Source organism: Amphiura filiformis, chromosome 16 (genome assembly GCF_039555335.1).
Source record: "Amphiura filiformis chromosome 16, Afil_fr2py, whole genome shotgun sequence".
In the NCBI taxonomy this organism is placed as follows: Eukaryota; Metazoa; Echinodermata; class Ophiuroidea; order Amphilepidida; family Amphiuridae; genus Amphiura; species Amphiura filiformis.
This window is the reverse complement of record NC_092643.1, coordinates 11,671,667-11,692,963: the sequence shown is the minus strand read 5'-3', so window position 1 is coordinate 11,692,963 and position 21,297 is coordinate 11,671,667. Positions and strand designations below refer to the sequence as shown.

The 21,297-nt window shown below is 37.4% G+C and overlaps 1 protein-coding gene across 1 annotated transcript in view; it reads left to right on the top strand.

Moving 5' to 3' along the window:
* LOC140135568 (phagosome assembly factor 1-like) overlaps positions 1–20,554 on the top strand; it is a 29,135-nt gene extending 8,581 nt beyond the window's left edge. Inside the window, exons 3-12 of the mRNA XM_072157107.1 lie at positions 2,692–2,775; positions 3,430–3,473; positions 4,006–4,171; positions 5,332–5,545; positions 5,994–6,127; positions 7,137–7,217; positions 8,570–8,652; positions 12,408–12,504; positions 14,197–14,328; positions 16,348–20,554. Coding sequence (XP_072013208.1) covers positions 2,692–2,775; positions 3,430–3,473; positions 4,006–4,171; positions 5,332–5,545; positions 5,994–6,127; positions 7,137–7,217; positions 8,570–8,652; positions 12,408–12,504; positions 14,197–14,328; positions 16,348–16,422 — 1,110 coding nt within the window. The 3' untranslated portion in view covers positions 16,423–20,554. The remainder of the gene's footprint in view (positions 1–2,691; positions 2,776–3,429; positions 3,474–4,005; positions 4,172–5,331; positions 5,546–5,993; positions 6,128–7,136; positions 7,218–8,569; positions 8,653–12,407; positions 12,505–14,196; positions 14,329–16,347) is intronic.
* The last annotated feature ends 743 nt before the right edge of the window (positions 20,555–21,297 follow it).

Genomic DNA, 21,297 nt, shown 5'->3' with positions numbered 1-21,297 from the left:
TTTTTGCACTTTTCTCAAAAACTAATAACACAGTGGTAACAAAAGTTATGTATATTATAGGGCAAGGAATCCAATTACTACACTGGAATTTCAGTGACCCAAGACAAGCGGTTTGTTATTTATGATAAGAAATAAGGTACCGCTAGGATGTACCTCGCTTCCTATCATATATACTGAACCACTTGTCTTGAGTCACTGAAATTTTAGTGTAGTAATTGGATTCCTTGCCCCAATAATATACATAACTTTTATTACCAGTGTGTAATTATTTTTTGAGAAAAATGCAAAAATAGTCCCAAATTTACCACAGGGTGTAGTACCCCCTTAAGAAATCCCAAAATCCAAAACAGACTTGTCAACAAAGATGTAATTTGTGAATTTGCAAAAAGCTACCACATTTTTTTCCCAGACTTCATAGCGAATACTGATACCTGGCATCAGTACTGTAAACTGCAATTAAGCCACAATGTTCCAATGTGCAATATTAGTCATTTAGTAATTGATTTTAAAAAGGGCTGTGAAATGAGTGCTGCGTACATGTACGAGTAATGTATGTATGTACAATGTATGTATACAGCATATATTGTGGACCGTAAGACTGATGAGATCAACTGTGGCTGAGGGGGCTCAAATTTTTGGTAGGAGTGATCGCTGGTCATTTTGAAAATAGAAAATTAATAACTAGAGTTCTTTATGAACAAATTTAGGCAGAACAGAAGCCGAAGGAACCATTTTGAGGAAAGTTGTCCGTTTTTGAGATTTTTTGAAGGATTTTTTTTAAAAGAAAAAAAAAAAAAGAGCATTTAATGAATTGGGATCATGAAGAACAGAAAAATTTGAACTTCTCCTCCCATCCTCCCAACCATAAATGGATAATGCTGATTTGATCGTAAATGTTTTTAAAATTTTTATTGTTCGGGGTTACTATATCAAGGGTGTGAACTTTCAACTTGGGTATTGTATGGGGGAGGTTCAATCCTCTAATGGTACATTGAGTTATTAGGGACACACTTTTCATTTGACCTACTCGGTTGTTAGGAGGGTGCACACTTGTGAATTTCCATGGGTTTTACATTATGGTGCAAGAATTATTTTAGAAGAGAGTTAATTTTTCATGTGATTCCCAGTATCAAGGGTGAAATTAAACGGGAGACGGGAGCCGTTTGGCCCCCAGAAACTCTGCAGTGGCCCCTGGTTCCATCTCATTTGTAGTTGACCAGGGGACACTTTTCTCACAAAACTTGCCCCTTCCATAGTGAACCAAAAATATAAAATTTTAAAGCAAATAGTGCTTTAAATATTTAACCCATCCAGCATTATCAGCATATCTTTAGGGCTCTTTTTGAAATTCCCTTACACAGGAAGGTGTGCGCCATCCTGCAGCTTTCCTGTGCTAGCCTTCTTTTGTTAAAATCCTGTGTGATTATAACACTGCAATTAGCCACTTCACTGACTTAAATTAGGTGTGTGCTTTCCTGACCGAGCTTTCCTAAGGCCTTTCCTAATCCTGCCTTCTTTCTGTGTGAAAACGTGGTAGGGTATTTCAATATGAGCCCTTATTTTTATTGGCTCCTTGGTAATTGGAAGTGGCCCCTGGTTTCTTCAAATCTTGGTGAACCAGGGGCCACGTTTTTCTGCCGAAGTGGCCCCTGGTTCAAGTTATCTTATTTTCACCCTTGCCCAGTATGTACCAATTATATATCATGCAAAAACCAATTTGCATGATGGCCTTTTTTACCAAAAACAACAAAACAATTACTGAAATTTGAAACTAAAAAGCAAAAGTAAATGGAGGAGAAAAACATTGAAGTACAGGTAGAATCTGAATAAAAAATACAATGCAGACTATCATATTGTAAAAAAAGCTGAAAGGCTTTTATCCATTAGCCCTATTACAGAGGCCTCATGGGTTTTGTAACAACATAGAATTCTGTTCATGAAAAAAATTTGACTTTGTAGAATGGAGTACATGAGAATGGGTCAGGTTTAGTAAATACAGTGGCTCTAGGAGGGGGCACTTGGTAGGAGCAAGTACCCTAGCCCTCCTCACAATTGTTTAATAATTTTAAGGTAATAATTTTCAGGTATTACATGTCAAAGCTTCCACCCCCACCCCACCCCCACCCCACCCCCACCACTGCACGCTTGAGGTGAGGCCCCAATAAAATAAATTTTCAGAAGCCTCTGAATTATGTTGTGTTTTAAATCACAGTAAGTAATATATAAAAAGGAAGATTTGTATCCTTGTGAAAATTAAGAAAAACTAAAACACTTGACATTTAGATGACATACTGAGATGTTTTGCTTCACAATAGCTAAGAAGATATTTTCCCAGTCTTGAATAGCATTTTCTTTTTGTCTATTACATGTACATCTGTGATGATAGAAACAAGTCCAGGAAGAGGAAGATTCATTTGTGTTGGGTGTGTTTCGGGGGGCATCTCATATATTATCAAGAACAAAAGAACCAAAATTATTATTAAAGCTCTCTTTGTAGAAAGCAAAGTAATTACTCAACACCATGGCATAATGTACAGCTTTTACCCCATTCTAATTTCTTCTATAAATAGGATTATTTTAATTGTAACATGTTTAAGATTTAAAAAGGATTGAATTGTAACATGTTTAAGATATGCCCTGTATTGTAGCAGTACACTAACAATTCTATAATTTGTTGTGCTTTTGTTGTAGGTCCCCCTAGCTATGGACTTGGTTCTCAACTTAACACAAGATGGAATTAGGTTAATATTTGATTCCAATGTACAAAGACTAAAGGTAAGAAATTGACATATATTAGTGCCAGAAGGCCCTATCTACAAAAGCTGCCTTAAGTTATAGACATTTAACCATTTCTGAATTATATACATATGTATGTATTGTGGTCAAACTATTGACTTTTTCAGTAAATCCAAGCCGATGCATGTAGACCTGAGATGTCGTCATTTGACGTCACATCAATGCGCACATCCTTACTGCTCATTTAACGATGGGTACATCGGCATGACATCAAATGACGACATCTCAGGTCTACCTGCAAAGGCTTATGGGATTTACCGTATAGGTCAATTGAACCCTCAATGTATAGAAGGGTTAATAGCTGCCCTTTCTTCAATAGCTGCCCTTTGTCACAATTGTGTACAATATAGAAATTAGAATGCAGAAATTGTTAGATGTCTGTTGGGGCAGCTATTGCAGATACGTCCTTGTTGCACTAACCCTTGATATTATGATATCAATATTAGCAGGCCTTATGGTGGTTACCATACTGTTCTATGGGCCATTGGGAAACATGTTTTTGCTTATTTGCTTATAAAAACTGCTGGTAAAATTTAACTCAAAACTCAGGAGACAGAATATGAAAACACAATATGGAAAAATCTGACCACCCACCCACTTTTAATATCCTGAGTTTGTGTTTTGTCTTTACAGATTATAGAAATATATAACCTCAGCAAGGTGAAGCTAAAGTATTGGTAAGTGTGGATTCATTTTATCATCAGCATAATGCTGCATGCTGTACCTAAATATATCACAAAAACACTCTAAAACACAATCAAACCTCATCTTGATTCTAGTGCATTTGGTGTGTGTACAAATGTAGTAATTTTAAGCAAGTGTTGTTTTGTTCTGCATTTTTTGTTATCTCATTTTAACAATAGCATATATATTGCCGTCATCTTAACTCTCTAAATGAAAGAAGATGCAATTCCCAAAGCTGCACTTAGACTCATTGAAAGTTTTGTTTTCTTGCCAAAGTATGTTGTCATGGTGAGATTTACGTGGACTTCCTAAAGTTATGGGTAAATTTTGATAAAATGATCTAAGCCATGGTAGAACTTGTATTATGTTGTAAAATATTCTTGAAATTTTTGTTGACATGTTATTGAATATGTATGAGTGATTATAAAACATATTAAATTTCTGTCTTTTAAGACGGAAATTTAATATTTGTTTTAAAAATTTGTAAAAATGTGTGTAATGGTTGAAATATATCTTTCTATTCAGTGGGAAGCACTTTAACTCACCTGTAGTTCAACCAACAATAGAGCAGATAGATAGTTCATTTGGGGCCACCAAACCCGCTGTATATGATGCAGAGAAGCAACTCTTCACTATCAGCTTTCGAGGCCTTTCATTTCTCTTCCCAGTTGTTGCTGATGCCAAATTTGAGGTAAGGGAAAATGAAATGTTCATTAACGTTAACACCGGATGGAATATCAATGAAAAGAATGGGGTTTTAGGCCTCACACCTGACTGCTTTTGTGGGCAGAGATGTTTGGAAGAAGAAAGGAAGATGAAGGGCAACCCCAGATGGAATATCAATGAAAAGAATGGGGTTTTAGGCCTCACACCTGACTGCTTTTGTGGGCAGAGATGTTTGGAAGAAGAAAGGTAGATGAAGGGCAACCCCCAGATGGAATATCAATGAAAAGAATGGGGTTTTAGGCCTCACACCTGACTGCTTTTGTGGGCAGAGATGTTTGGAAGAAGAAAGGAAGATGAAGGGCAACCCCCAGATGGAATATCAATGAAAAGAATGGGGTTTTAGGCCTCACACCTGACTGCTTTTGTGGGCAGAGATGTTTGGAAGAAGAAAGGAAGATGAAGGGCAACTCCCAGATGGAATATCAATGAAAAGAATGGGGTTTTAGGCCTCACACCTGACTGCTTTTGTGGGCAGAGATGTTTGGAAGAAGAAAGGTAGATGAAGAGCAAAGTTTTTGTTGTTCTTTCTGTCTGGTTTTGAACCACCGACTCCTCGGTTATTGAGTACCCTGCCTGTGATAGCAAGCCATGTGTGGCGACCTGGCTGCAATCGCACCCCTCGGTGTGCTTGGGGTGCCAGGGGCTTCGTATTGTAAAGTTAATTTTTTATTACTTCCCTGGTCCAGGTACGAGCTGGCGATCTTGTAAAAGTGGGGAGGTCTCACTATGTCTCCATTCTACGCTTCGACGACCAATGGGTAAATCGCCTTGTTGTCAAGACGTCGAGCAGCCAATCAGCGTGAATGTTTATCACCTCTGTGTTTACGCTCGTGTATGCTCGGCGCACAGCATAGACCACTGAAGTAATAAAAAATTAACTTATGTATATTTTGGTGTGCTGTGCAGCATTTTGTAGCACTTTCTCCGATTGATTAGGGTTAACAAAAATGTCACTGACAAACTTAAACAAATTCATTAATCACAATATACATATTCTGTAAAAATATTGGTAAGTTAGTTTTACGTTTTGGGTGTGAAAATTTACTCTATATCCTTTTAATTTGATTGCGTATTTGTTTACAAATGTCGTTAATATAATATATTCTCTTTTTTCTCTCATTCTAGCCTAATGTACATGGCTTAGGATCCATTCCCCTCCCCAGCAAGACTTCAGTACTTGTTAGTCGTATTTATATCTATAGCGGTCATAGCTGGTCTGACCCTAAAGCGCCCTCACTGCCAAGTGGAACCTTATATGGGACCGTGTTCTGTGACTCTGTACAGTCTATCACACAGGATGGGTTACCAGTAGGACTTAAATTTCAGCTTCTCACTGACAGTAAGTACATGTATTTGTTCATCTTTATGAAATAAGTTGAAAGAATGAAGCTTTAATGATGCACTGTAGCAAGGTCAATGTAATGGGAGACAAAGGTAGGAGCACGGAGGAGCATAAAAAAGCGAAAAAGCTTTGGTACTTTGGTACCTGTGCTGTGGGAAAGTTAAAAGTAAAATAAAATTTGCAAATAAGGGTGTCATAATAGCCCATGTTCACAGCTTTGATCAAGTTTCCTTAACCTTTCAGTTTTGTACTGGGTCATGTAACCCCCGAAAATGTTTTATAGTCCCATATTTACTTTGTATAAAAATGATTTTTATATCAACATAAATGGCAAAATAACATACTTTTGTGATACTTTTTGCAAATGTATTCACTCTATTTCGTGGTTTCTTACCTTTTCATAAAAGTATTTATATACACTGTTTTTTTGTTTTGTTTTTTTTAGATCCAGGTCAAAGTAAATCTCCCGAAGCCAAGAGGAAACCCATCTCTAGGACAGTACAATTTGGCGATACATGCCAGGACATTACGAGTGCATTAGGTTGTCCTAATAAGGTCTTCTATAAGTCAGAAGACAAGGTGAGTGCATCAAGTCATATCATTGTAAGGAGTTTCTTTGCAAAGCTTGCTTCTGTAATGCAAGTGGGTCACAATAACATTGATGTGTTCCAAGATTTTACTAAGAATGTACAGGATTGAGATTGAAACTGGACGGGTGTGGCAGCTTGCTACCGGCTTGATTTGCATCAATGCTTTTTTAAGGATGTTTAAAGGTGTTGGGATTATCAAGCCCAGGTTATACTACATGCTGTTGTCAGTTCTCTTAGTCTACTGCAACTGCTCCCAACTTGGGATGGGCGGTGGTGGATTGAGCGCTTTATTCCGGGAATCTTTCCTCTGACATCAAAAGGATTTTTCTCCTGTTCCATCATATTCAATCCACTTACTCCCAACCAAACTAGTTTATTTCATATTCATAGAGCTTCATCAGTCTTTTGGCTTGTTCCCTTTTTGTAACATTAAACTTAAATTGTGTCAAGTGGTAGATTTGCAATGACCAGAGGAGAGCTGGGGGAAATCCCCCTGAAAATGTGGTCGGCAAAGAGTAAAGTGTGGAACAAAAAAATGACAAATGGGGACACAAATTTGCCCCCCCCCCCCACACACACACACACTACAATCCTGGTTACACCACTGCCAATGCCAGATCTACAGTTCGGAAAATTATTGGTTACAGTTACACAAAGAGGAGAGCTGGGGAAATCCCCCTGAAAATGTGGTCGGCAAAGAGTAAAGTGTGGAACAAAAAAAAATGACAAATGGGGACACAAATTTCCCCCCCCCCCACACACACACACACTACAATCCTGGTTACACCACTGCCAATGCCAGATCTACAGTTCGGAAAATTATTGGTCACAGTTACACAAAGAAGATTGAGGGCATCTAAGTAGTTATTGGTAACACTTGAAATAGGCTTGGTTTACAGATTTTGCAGGAGATTAATAATCACACCCTTTGAGATGCTTCTGTAATCTACTAATGATGATTATAATGATCAATTTCTCTGTTTCTTTTTTTATTTCAGATGAGGATACACTCCAAAACCTTTCACAAGGATCAACCAAGAACATCAGATTATTTTTTCAATTATTTTACATTAGGTTTAGTAAGTAATATATTATTGACATAGATTTAATATTATAATCGATCTAAACACTTTGAATGTGCTGACTTTCTTTGAAATAAAGTCTATTTGCATGTAGGCTGGAGAAATAAAATAAATCTTAAAATAAATCAACAAATATGTACGGTATCATCACACCCTTGGTGTTCGCAAGAGGTTGAAATATAGTCAGTAATCTGTGTATAGAGGGTATGCAATACGACATCATTCATAACAGAATCATCCTCATTTAAATAAAATTCTGTCCTCCATAAGGTGCCACAGGAAAATTCGCATGATAATACAATATAACGTGTGATAGGTATGAATGGTTGTGGAATCGATCTAGAGACCTGTCCCTCTGTCATCTTAAGTTATCTTAGAACTGTCCTCCAGCATTGCTGCCATTTCAATTGTTATACCGTTGGAAGTCTCTTATTATTCGTACTGTGCATATCATACCACTAAGGGAAACATCAAAGAACATCGCTTACTGGATATGTTTTCGTATCTTGTCAGTGAGTGCATACTTACGCTTTATATCTAGTCACTGAGAGCGTATTGCGGAAGCACGATAGGCGTATATCGGCGCTTAAAATGTACGCAGAACAGTCATCCAATTTGTGTAATGCTTTTCCTTTTTTGCAACAATTAGAATTTTAAAAAATTAATTATTAAAATATTTAGAATGACTTGGTAGTATGATAAATTAATTATTAGGTTCAGCGTCGGTATGGTACGAGAAATTATCGTAATTATCAAAATTTCTCTTACCATACCTCTGGTTAACCTGATAACCAATAGTATTTGACTCACATTTTAATCGTAACACATTGGGCGGGTTAAACTGTAGGATAATATTGTGAATTCCTTACACTTCCTGGCAGAGACGAATCAACTTTGTTTTCATTTTGAGAGGGTACAAAATATAAGCACAGAAATGGGGTTCTGATTGGTTGATCCAATCGTAACAACAGACTGGTAATCTGGTTGGCAGTGTCACTCAAAGCCCCACCTACGTTGCTTAGACCTAAAAAAATTGTTTGATTGCTGTAACCCACCCTACCCTAAAATTATACTTTTTCTTTTCTTTTTTGCCAACAAAAATATAATAAATAAAAATTTAATTTAAAAAAAGAAAGAAAGTTCAAGGTCTTCTTCATTAAATGAAATTTATAGCTTAAATTTTTTTTTTTTTTAAATCCCAACCTACCTTTTTATTTTTTTTAGGCCTTGTAAATAGTACACAGGCGTGTCAATCAGAGCAAGAGAGATCCAATCTTCTCTTGAATCTAGTGTAGTTGAATTTACAGACCTTGATTTCATGTGTTTTTATCATTTCTTTTCCCATACAGGATATATTATTTGATGCTGTAACTCATAAGGCTAAGAAGTTTATTCTACATACAAACTATCCAGGTCACTATAATTTCAATATGTAAGTATTGATTTTTGATTTAACCCCATGAGAACTACTTGCCGATTGGCCAAAATGAATATTATAGTTAGGGGAAAAAGTTCACTTTGGTGACCACTCTCTGGCTAGTAAGGTTTGACGATTGATTAGACTTCTATGGACCATTTAGAAAAAAATAGCCACCATGTCCCTCGCGAAAATCCCGGCATTTTTCGCTAGAGGCCAAAATCCAAAATGGCGGCCACCACCATTTTGAAAATTTAAGTTTTGAACCAGAGCACCTATAATCATGCACAAAGACACTTTTTCGGATATGTCGAGTACAAGGATTCGATTCTGACATTAGTTTGACATTACGGTATCATTTTACCCAGAAATCCAAGATGGTGGCGGCACCATCTTGAAAAATTTAGTTTTGAACAAAAGGACTTAAATTCGTGTACAAAAACACTTGTATGGATAAGTCTACCATAAGGATTTCACATTTGCCTTCTCTTTGACATTACGAACTTATATTTACCCCGAAATCCTAGATGTTGGGCGCTCGCGCCATCTTGCAAAAAATAAGTTTTGAACCAGATTACCTAAAATCGTGTACAAAGACACTTTTTCCGGTAAGTCGACCCCAAGAAATCCGAATCTGACATTAATTTGACGTTACAAAATAATTTTTGCCCAGAAATCCAAGATGGCCCCCTTTGGTAGAGCGTAAATGTGATTTTTGAATGAAAGCAGAAGCATAAATGTGTCATTTCCGCCTTATCTGGGGTTCATGTCCCTTATATGGGGTTTAAACTGCCTTATCTTGGGTTTACATCCCTTATCTAGGGATAAGGCGCCTTACCTGTGGTTTAGACGGCCTTATCCTGGGTTTACGTTCCTTACCTGTGGCTAAGATGCCTTAACCTTAGCATATCGCAGTCTAAACCCAGATAAGGCATCTAAACCCCAGATAAGCGCCGTAACCCCAGTTAAGAGACGGAGACCGTCGATAAAGCAGTCCAAGCCCCAAATAAGGCGCTTTAACCCTAAATGAGGAGCATAACCCTAAGATAAGGCATCTAAACCCCACATAAGGTGCCCAAACTCTAGATACGGGTCGTTAACCCCAGATAAGGGTCGTAAACCTCAGATAAGACATCTAAACCCAAGATAAGGCGCCTTAACCCCAGATAAGAGCGTAAACTCAGATATGACAGTTTAAACCCCGATAAGGCGCCGTAACCCCAGATAATGTACGTACACCTAAGATAAACCAGTCCCAACCCCAAATAAGGCGCCTTAACCATAAATAAGGAACATAAACCTAATATAAGAGAAGTAAACCCCAGACGGCGCCTTATCTGGGGTTTAGACTGCCATATCTGAGTTCACGTCTATTATCTGGGGTTAAGGCGCCTTATCTTGGGTTTAGATGCCTTATCTGAGGTTAACGACCTTTATCTGGGGTTAACAACCCTTATCTAGAGTTAAGGCACATTATGTGGGGTTTAGATGCCTTTTCTGGGGTTTATGTTCCTTATTTAGGGTTAAGGCGCCTTATTTGGGGTTTAGACTGCTTTATCTGGGGTCTCACGTCGCTTATCTGGGGTTACGGCAAGATCATCTGGGGTTTATATGCCTTATCTGGGTTTAGACTGCGATATGCTAAGGTTAAGGCATCTTAGCCACAGGTAAGGAACGTAAACCCAGGATAAGGCCGTCTAAACCACAGATAAGGCGCCTTATCCCTAGATAAGGGATTTAAACCCAAGATAAGGCAGTTGAAACCCCATATAAGAGACATGAACCCCAGATAAGCGGAAATGACACACTTATGCTTCTGCTCTCATTCAAAAATCACATTTACGCTTCTACCAAATGGGGCCATCTTGGATTTCTGGGCAAAAATTATTTTGTAACGTCAAATTAATGTCAGAATCTGAATTCTTGGGGTCGACGTATCGGAAAAAGTGTCTTTGTACACCCATTTTAGGTAATCTGGTTCAAAACTTATTTTTTCAAGACATACCATGCCACCATCTTGGATTTCTGGGTAAATATGAGTTCGTAATGTCAAAGTAATGTCAAATTTGAAATCCTTGTGGTCGACTTATCCAAAAAGTGTCTTTGTACACCATTTAAGGTCCTCTTGTTCAAAACTAAATTTTTCAAGAAGGAGTGGCCACCATCTTGGATTTCTGGGTGAAGATGATGCCGTAATGTCAAACTAATGTTAGAATCGAATCCTTGTACTCGACATATCCGAAAAAGTGTCTTTGTGCATGATTATAGGTGCTCTGGTTCAAAACTTAAATTTTCAAAATGGTGGTGGTCGCCATTTTGGATTTTGGCCTCTAGCGAAAAATGCCGGGATTTTCGCGAGGGACATGGTGGCTATTTTTTTTCTAAATGGTCCATAGAAGTCGAATCAATCGTCAAACCTTACTAGCCAGAGAGTGGTCACCAAAGTGAACTTTTTCCCCTAACTATTGTGTCCAATTTTGAACCAATCAAGGAGGGTATTACTAAGATCATCTGCAAATGCAAGTTTGACCATAAATAGTTTAAAGCCTAGTCATAATTGGCATTTCAAGTTATCAACCAATCAGAAATGCTGTTAGATCACCAGTAGTGTTCAGGAGGTTAAGTATTATTGATCAATTGTATGATTGATTGCTTGATTGATCAATCAACACATTTAAAAGCAATAGATTTGATATGAGCCTATGGAAAACTTAATTAGCCCCAGGATACCGCACTGGAGTAAAAAGATATGGGAATGATTAAGGAATTAATTATTAAATTAACTTTGCTGTAATTTGAAATTGGCATCAACACATGCTTAATTGAAAAGATTGTGGTTTTTATAGGAAAATTACAAATTTTGTGTTCATCCTGGAACTCTCGGTACGCCAGTGACTTTGCAGGTAGCAACAGGAGAGCGTATAGCGCATCTGCAACATTCTCAGAACTGACCAATCGGTCTGCATCCTACGCTGTATACGCCACATGTACGGGGTGGGAAAGCTCTACGATGAACACAAATTAAATAATTTTCCTATAGTAATCAATGACACAGGCTTATAAAGCTCACTTCGGGCGAGGGAAACATCTTAGGCTAAGCATGTCATGCTACGTAATCTGTTTAAATTTTCAGGTTTTCAAATTGCACATAGTGCCAAAAAAATAACCAACAGTGTCATAATGATCAAATCAAATGTAAGAGAATTTTAATTAAGAAATAAAGGGTAATGCATTATTCTTTACACGAAAATAATGTGTCCGAGGCAGTGAAAACGTAAATAATGGGTGAGGTGCAGCCGAACCCATTATTTAAACGTTTTTACTGCCAAGGACTCATTATTTGCGTGTAAAGGATAATGCTACACCCTTTATTTCTATTCTATTACCACAAAATAGTGCGATTTAAAGAGAAAATGTCACATTTTTTGCCCAAATATTTCAAGTTGTTTACCTCAAGGTGGAGCGACTTCGCGTAGCCAAAGCGTAAGTGATAGCGAGTATTGCAGAACGCGTAACCAAGCGTAATGCTTTGCGTAGAATGCGTAACAACACTAATATACTGCATCGCGCTTTGCTGTGATGCGAGAAGAACATAAAGTTTGTTGCCCTGGCCACTTTATTGCTAATTAATGGGCTTTCACGTGACGCGTTTCAACAAATCACAGTGCGCGATTTTGAATAATGGGTCGTGGAGGTAATAGAATTAGGTATCTTGTGCAAATTTCTGAATTATTATAATTTAAGTATTTTTTTTTCCCTCTCATTAACAGTTATTATCGGTGCAATTTTGAGCTACACTTACCTAGCTTACGGACCAGTAGATCTAGCGAAGAAGGACAGTTAGTCAGTATAACTACGTTCAGTAAGGTACGTTTACATAATAAAGTGATTAGGGTTGCATGATTAAGTCATCTGTCATCATTTATAGCCCGTTTAGTTGTGTCATGACTGTTGACTATGACCTGACGAGAGTCGACTACGGTGTCTCGCAGAGAAGAACAGCAGTTCTTTACATTTTGAGAGAGCACAGCGTAACACGGAAGTGACAATCATAACAACAAACCAATATGCATCAAAGCGTTGGTCGTCGCAGAGCAGCGCTCTTGAAGGGAACACAAAGCTACGCTTATGCTGCTCATTAACCCCATGAGAACTACCAGCCGATTGGTCATAAAGAAGTTTTCATTATCAATTCGACCAATCAGCAACATTGTTAGAATAATTTCATCACACAAAAAAATTGGGGTGAATTATTTGCAAAGCTCCATTTTGATTGGTGATTAAAGTGAAGATATCATGTAATTGACCAATCAGAGGCAATGTTACATCGGCAAGTAGTGCTCAGGGGGTTAACAGGGCGCTTATGTCAGTCAGAGCAAAAGACTGCATCAGGAAGCTATAATGTAGCTATAGACCTTTTCATACTGAGTAATTCCGATAAAACCCGAAGCATGAAATAATTTCCCCTGTCGCGCGCGTCTAAAAGTACCTCTTCAGCATCATGTACAGTGTGAAGTTCCAATGTGTAACAGGCATCATAACTACGATGAACTTTCGATGGTCAATTTAGGGACGAGAGAGGTACTTTTGCCAAGGATACTCAACGTGCAATTAAGCGTGTGGTGGTAGCGTTGTGTAAGAGACTGACTATGGAAGAGGTGATGAACATAAACAAACACGTTCTGTAAAAAAAATTTAACTGACGAAAAATTACGGACATTATCCATTTCTTTCCATTAGTATCTTATTGTGAAAAACCAAGTGGCTGAGGTGTTAGCTTAATATGCTAGGTAAATATTTCTCGCGATGACCCCATGTTCACATTGGCTCTATAAGCTGTATTTTCGCGCAAAAGGGTGTCGTAATTCATGACATTTCTTGTCTGCCAGTTTGGGTACAATTTGACCCCCTAGCTTACTAAATAAATATCGCGGTTTTCCGAACTTTTCCGATCTTGATATGAAAAGGTCTATTGTATCCTTTAAAAGTTTAAACAATGCAAATATTTACAATAAGGGCAGCTTACTCAAATTTGTCTATAATAAGGTGAATTTGAGTAGACTCTAACAGTTTTTTAGGTGTATGTATATTTGAGCACAATATTTTGTAAGTTGGAAGCAATTTTAAACTTTTACGCTACTCAAATTTCACTCACCGGAGCGCTTTCACCGGGTCAACCGGCGTCTTCAGCGGATGCTATTGCTCTGAAGATTTGTTGTTGCTAGTGATGTTCTTGAAACACCTCCGATGACGTCATAGATGTAGATGACGTCAAACTTGAAGAACATCACTAGCAACAACAAATCTTCTTAACATTAACATCCGCTGAAGACGCCGGTTGACCCGTGAAAGCGCCCGTGAGTGAAATTTGAGTAGCGAGAAGTTTAAAATTGCTTCCTATTTACGTTTACCGCTACGTATGAATATACATCATTATTTTGTAAGCTATTTGTATTTTATTCAAAGTTTGACCTCAAATGATAGCTCTGCCACCCCAACCCCACCAATTTTTTAATTGATTGGAAAATAATTTCCTTTTTTTTCCTGTTCTAACTATAGTGGGATGCCTTAAATAGATTATTAGTACGACCTAGCCAGAAACCAGTAGTACTAAATAGGGCATCAACAATGAACACAACCAATCCATTTGGCTCAACATTCTGCTATGGTGTGCAAAATGCTATTATCGAGGTAAGCTTATAAACCTATTATAATCACATCTGTTTGTATGATATTCATAACCTGAATATACGCGATGCATGTGATCCGATTATATTTTATTATTTGTAAACACAAAGACGCAAATGTAGGTCATTAATTATAGGTTAATAACTGCGCATTAGTTATTTGGAAGGCATCGTGAAAAATCTAAACATTTTGCCTTTGGAACCGAGGAATATCCCAAGGGGCGCAGCCCAAAGGATATTCCGAGGTTCAAAGCAAAATGTTTAGATTTTTCACAATGCCCGACATATGATGCAAAGTTATTAACCGAATTCATAACCATCATTTTTAACTCATCACTCAACCAAACCTCAAGATTTTATTCTCCAAAATTTGTTGAAATAAACAATTTCGCCCTTCAAAAAGTCGAACAGGCTAAAACGGACTTACCAATTACAGCACTGCGCAATCACGCCATGTGCAAATATGGTAGTTGCGTGCGCGTGAAGTGTTCCGTCGCAACAGATGCGCACACACGGAAGTCATTGTACCACGTAAGTTCGCGGAGGTAATTGATGGATATCAATAACCTCCGCGCCGGTGTGCGTATATCATCTAACAAGCAATTTGATTGGGATGCACTTATGGCGTAATACGCGGAGGTTATGAATATCTCACGATTGATTGCGAAGTCGTAATAGTTCCAATCTTGCTCATAAATAATCTGCGTTTGAGTATTGCTACTCAACACACAAAAAACGCATGTGATCACTGCAAGTAAGCCCGCTTACTTGTGCAGGGCGTATCAAATATGCATTTAAACAGTGAACGGAAAATACATTTTCAATAGTCAATGTGTTTATTTTCTTGAAACAAATTTGTGAAAGGAGGTAATGAATGACAATAATAACTTTGCCCCATCTGTTTTACAGTCATTGCGTGAAATCTGTTTGTTTTTTTGTTTTTTTTTAAACATTGCCTCAGTAATTTACCTTGGCCCTAAACAAACCCCTCCAATTTCACGCAATGACCTCAAAACAGATAGCGCACAGTTATTTTCATCTAAGTATGGCTAAGCTGGAAACTACAGAATTATGGTTTACTAAAAAGGGCATCGAAGATGAACCATTTCAGTTTCCTAGAATTCAGTTGTTAACAAATAAAAGCAACATCAGATTTTAATCAGGGTTGCCAGAGGTGCCCACACAATTGGGTGACTTTCAGTTAGCCTGCCATGTTTCAGAAAAAGCATCCACTTTGCTTAAAATTGGGCTACTTTTACAAGTATGTTTCCATGGTAATTTCCATATAGTTTTCCGATTTCACAGCTAAACTCAACTGTTAAGACTCTTATAAGCTCAATTGTGATATCCAAGTGTTTCATTGCCACTTTTCCAATTGATAACTCTGTAAAGGCTAGTTTAGTGCATCAAGTCTGCTTAGTTGGGTGATATCCTCGCCAAAGTGCAGAATTTTGGGTGTCATTTTTTCCTTTGTCTGGTAAATGGGCTACATGATGCAGCCTGTCACTGCCGTAATGTGGTGCTGGTTGCGCATTTGTAAACAATTGTGGCAACAATGGTTTTAATCGGATGACAGCTGTTGTTCTAATTACCAAATCAATAGTTTTAGTTCTGCTCAAATGACATGGATGAAAAGGATATGTATGGTGAAAATTAACAAGAGACAGACCTGTGAACAGCATAAGTTAACAGAAGGGAACCACAAAATTAAGCATGGGGTAACCTTGACCCTAATGGCAGTGCTCAAATGTAAAGGAAGCCATTGTAAAGAGGCATATTATAGTTAACCCTATCCAACGCGGGTGTCGACTGCAGACAACAAGTTTCAAATTTTCTTTAAAAATTCCAAGTTTCAGATTTGTACATTTTCATGACCATATTTGGAAGTATTAAAATGAGTACAAACAAGCCTAGTATTGGTTCAGTGGTTCTTGAGACATTCTGTGATTGTCTGCATTTTAGTCATTTCTATGTTTATTTGATACATGACATGTACTACTTATTCTTCATTCTTTCACTCCAGGTGATGCCAAATAACCATATAGCATCAGTGACGATATGTGAGCCGCTAAAACCAAGTACCTTAAGTCCGTCATGAAAACTCGAGGGTGTGCATGTGAGATTCGCATTTTCTACATTTTATCAGTAAGAGCCAATTGGGGCTTTTCTAACAACACTCTCAGATTCAATCTGGAGATGTTCATATTGTTCCTCTATGTGTAATGCTGGGATCAAATGCAGATGTGGTATAACTGCAGAGAGTTTGTATGAGTGGTACATTTGTGCAGAACTTTTATGTATTTTGTCATGCATAGAGCTGAAATGCTCAGGATTAGTAATCCACTTTAGCTGTGGACTAGTCTGGATTGCACTGGTCCATACTAGATCGGAACAGGACCTCCTGAAATGTAATTATTCCAAAACATTTCCAGTCAAGAATTCAATCTCAGAAGTAGTGAAGTGATCCTTTCAAATTATTTCCTAAATTTTTTCCAATGCCTTTTCAATGTCCCTTATAGAGGTAATCAGTGTGACGTCATATGCCGCCATCTTGCGGGTACAAGCTGCGATGGTCATTCGATCTTCATGCGTGAACAGCAAAATCACCGAGTTGATGCGTGGCAAGCTGCGACTGCGCGCAGTGTCCGACCCATGAACTCACAGATCATTTGTACCCACAAGATGGCGAAAGGCTGACGGCCTCTATTATTCTAACCCTTTTTCCAAAATTCTTTCTCGATGTGTATGTTGTTCTTTCTTCTCACCTGGCAGAAATTGGATAACAAATTCAATGCACCGGTCATCTTGTATTGATGTAGCATATCCTGTAAAAACAAGGCAGAATGTTGTATTTTGCGAGAGAAAAACAGGGCAACTTTTGAAGTGTACTATTGAAGGAGAAATACCAGGAATATGTTGCACTTAAGTGTACCTTAAGAATACGGCATCTCATTAAGAGCTGAAAAATTTGTTTGTCCCAAGATACATTTTGTATGTTTGGTCAGTCGGTCAGAATTTTGAAAATAGTTTTTTTATAAAACTAGAATCCGAAAGCGTACACTCCAAAAAGTAATATAGTAAATAGTCTAAAACCACAACAATATGTAAATCATGCAAGTTTTGCACAGATCAAAAATGCAAATGTAGCACTTTAACAATAACCTAATAACCAGAAGAAAACAAGAAAAAATGGGTATAGGCTAAGCACATATAGTGAGCACAATAAATAAGGTTGCCGTTTATAGCCAAAGTTATGGTCAATTTCGAAAACCAAGGTGACCATAATGACCGTAACCTAGGATGTTTTCTTTAATTAGAGATATCAGCGACTGCAAATGATGCAGAAATGACAAGTTCTGAAACTAAAACTGATGGAAGGTACAGAATTAATAGTTGCCTTTGACTTTTCATCATTGATTCAATGTTTACTGCAGCAAGCCCCATTGTCGGCGGCACTCACCATGATTGAATAAGGTTGTTTTCATGCGCACACATGATATATATAAACCAGTATTGCTGCAAACTGTACCTTCTATCAGTTTTACTTTTATAACTTGGTTATTTCTGCATCAATTGCCATCACTGATATCTCAAACATCTTTAGTCGTGATGGTCACCTTGAATTTCAGAATCAACCCTCACTTTGGCTATAAAGTTATGATATAATGAACTACTGCCTTATTTATTGTGCTGACTGAAGAAAGCTATTACTTCATTGTACTGGCACAACCTGGTATATCGTATTTACTCTATTAAACACCCCCTTCTATATACGTCCCCAGCAATTTTCCAGCAAAAATAAATCAATTTCGGCCATACAATGCTGAAAATTCCATGCTATCTTGTGCAAGTATGCTTAACATGGTCAACACATGATTGGTATTGCGGTGATAAGCCATAAATGAAATCGACCCTGGAAGTGAACCGTAGGTCATTGATTCAAAGTTCATAGTGTCATATCGGCATGATTTTTAAGCTTGCCTAACAATTTTTTCAGGAATTATCGTTGTGAAAAAGACCTCTAATATACGCTCCCATTTCAAAAATGTCACACTCCCGGGGCGTTTAATAGAGTATATATGGTATAGTCGTAAATATTGCTTATCAATAATATGAATTTTAATATGACAATAACAATGCAACCAAATTGTGTCATTTAAGATAAAGTTTCTTGTTAGTTGTAGAGGGGAAAGAACAGTATTATCTAATGAGGGTATAGACATTAACAAAGTATTATTATTTATTATTTCTAAATAACTATGATACTGACTGGTAGCTCCTTGCTGTCACTCCATTGGGCTATTCTATTTAAAATCCATTTAAAATCCATGTGGAAGATGTTAGAAATATCTTACGCAATTGGATTATGAATTTCAAATGGAATCAAGTTTGACACATTAGGTAGCTCTATTTGAATTTCATAAACCCTCTGAATTCCACAGAGGGTATGTTTCAAACAGAGTTGGTTAACGTGCTAATTCCATTTCCAAAATAGTCCACAGCAGGAGGAGTGTTGACTTTGAATGGAATAGCTAATTACAGTGGGAAATGAGAATTTTCAAGTAGTGGCTTGATGGGATTAGAACATCAAAATATTGGAAGTAAGGACAAAGGATGATGGGTGGTAAAAATGCCACCATATTGCTCATACAATAAATTGTCAGTGGTGTTTTGAATGGTAAAAACTGCCAGATGAATTCGGCAACCTCCCTGCCCTGGAAACCAAAGCTGGACTTTACGGTGTGCAGCTGGAATTGACAATTTTTATTTATTTATTTCTTTTTTGCAAAACAGTAACGCATATATTGGGCCTTATGTTTTTAATCACTATTCATTATTATAATTATTTTTGAAAATGCTCTATATTTTAATTACGTTATCACACCAGTGGTGTGGAAGGTAAACCACTACAAAATAGAATAGACCCAAAGAGTACCGACTCAGAATTGACCCATGGATGCATAATTGACCTTTTCGGTAAATCCTATAAGCCTTTGCGAGTACACTTGAGATGTCTTCATTTGACGTCACGCCGATTTGCAATGTGTAGTAACTATGTTCGCTAAACGATGTGTGCATCGGTGTGACGCGTACTGACGTTAAATGACGACATCTCAGGTGTACTCGCAAAGGCTTATGGGATTTACCGAAAGGTCTATTCTATGGTAAATCTGCCATATTTGTTTGTGACTCTTAGAGACCAAAATAGTATGCCTCCAGCATTGAAAGGCAAAACAACATTTGCATCTTTAAGCTTGTGCGCTACAAAGATTTGTATGTATACTGGTCACAATGCAAAATAATTCAGAAGTACACTATTTGGCCCTCCATAAGTGACACACAATTCGTCGGCCGCAACACATAGTGGCGTATGTGAAGGAAAAAATATGTCTCCGAGCAAAACGTTTTTGAAGGATATGCCACTAGTAAAGGAGTCAATACTCCTCCACTTTATCTCTCAGTGGCCCGATTCCATTTGAAATTGAAGTTTAAGGTTCAAACTATTAAACTGTATCTTTACTAGTTAACAAGCAAGAACTATTATTGGATAATAGCTAGCTATAAACCTATACGCCACTATGTGAAACGGAAAATTTGGAAAATCGCTCTATGCCACTATGTGTTGCGACCGACAAATTACAGCAGAGTCTGTTCTCTTTTGGTTTAATCTCCATGGAAACCCGAAGTATCGTAAGAGTTATTTAATAGATTTCTGAAACATTCCATATTGGCTTAAGAATGGTGATGATTACGCTCAAATAAAAATGTGTCTCAAAGCTCTTTGGTCAAATTGGGCAATATTTGGGTATGATAATTGAATAATCCAAATAGAGAAAGAGAAAGTCCATTCATTGAGAGCTTTGGGCCATGTATTTATTACAGAATATCATTATTTTAAGTCATAATCATATTCTGTGATTACATCCTTGACTGAAGCGTAGCATAGTTAATAAACATGCCACATTTCTTTTTATTGTAGCTTCTTTGTATAAATCTTATTTTAGTTTAGTTTTATCCAATGATTCAGTGTGTTGTAGACCATTTTCCCCACATCTCAGCATGCACTATTCCAGGATACCACACACATACTGTCAGCTGCGCATGAGAACACCAACATCAGAATATTGTCGGTGGACCCCTGGAATGTTGCATTGTGGGATAGGGAAAAAGGTCTATAGTGATTATATTTCAAAGTTGTATATTATCTCATCGGACCTCTGAGGATGTGAAATGTGAAATGTGTGTGCAAGTTAAGGGTGCAGCAAAATGCAATGTGTGTGCAGGTATGATGCATTGTGGGATATGTATCATTAAGTTGGCTTTAGCAGTAGTAGCATATGATATATATACATGTCATAATTTTAGATTTCCCATAATACAGTTGGTCCAGCAAGGAATATTTTGTTACTAACATATTGGTTCCAAACTGTCTGAATTTATAGTTCACTCTTGTCCAATGAACAGGAAATCTCAAAAGGTCATTTTCTTGTAATGTTGAGAACAAGAACAAAAAATGGTTCAAGCCTGCATTTAAACATAATTTGTTTACCAATCTGCACAAGAACAAATGAAGAGACAAATTAAAAGGAATAATCAGAAATGAATAGGGTGATGGTGATTACATAACTGATGCATATTTCAACCATATTTTGTACTTGTTCTCAAAATTACTAAAAAAGATGTAGGCAATTGCCGTAGCAGGTTGACGATATGCTCCCTTTTGTAGACAGAAGAAAATTGCCGTAGCAGGTTGACGATATGCTCCCTTTTGTATGCATTAATTTATAGTAGACAGGTATCATGCGCTATTGCTATGTTGAAATACTGAATTTCATGAAATAAGGGATACTTCAACTTTGACATAATTTACCCGCTTGAGTTAAAATGTACTTAAACTATCCCACTAATATTTGAAGTGAGTTTTTAACAGCACGAAAGAGAATGTGATTGCTTGTGTTTGAAATGTACAATG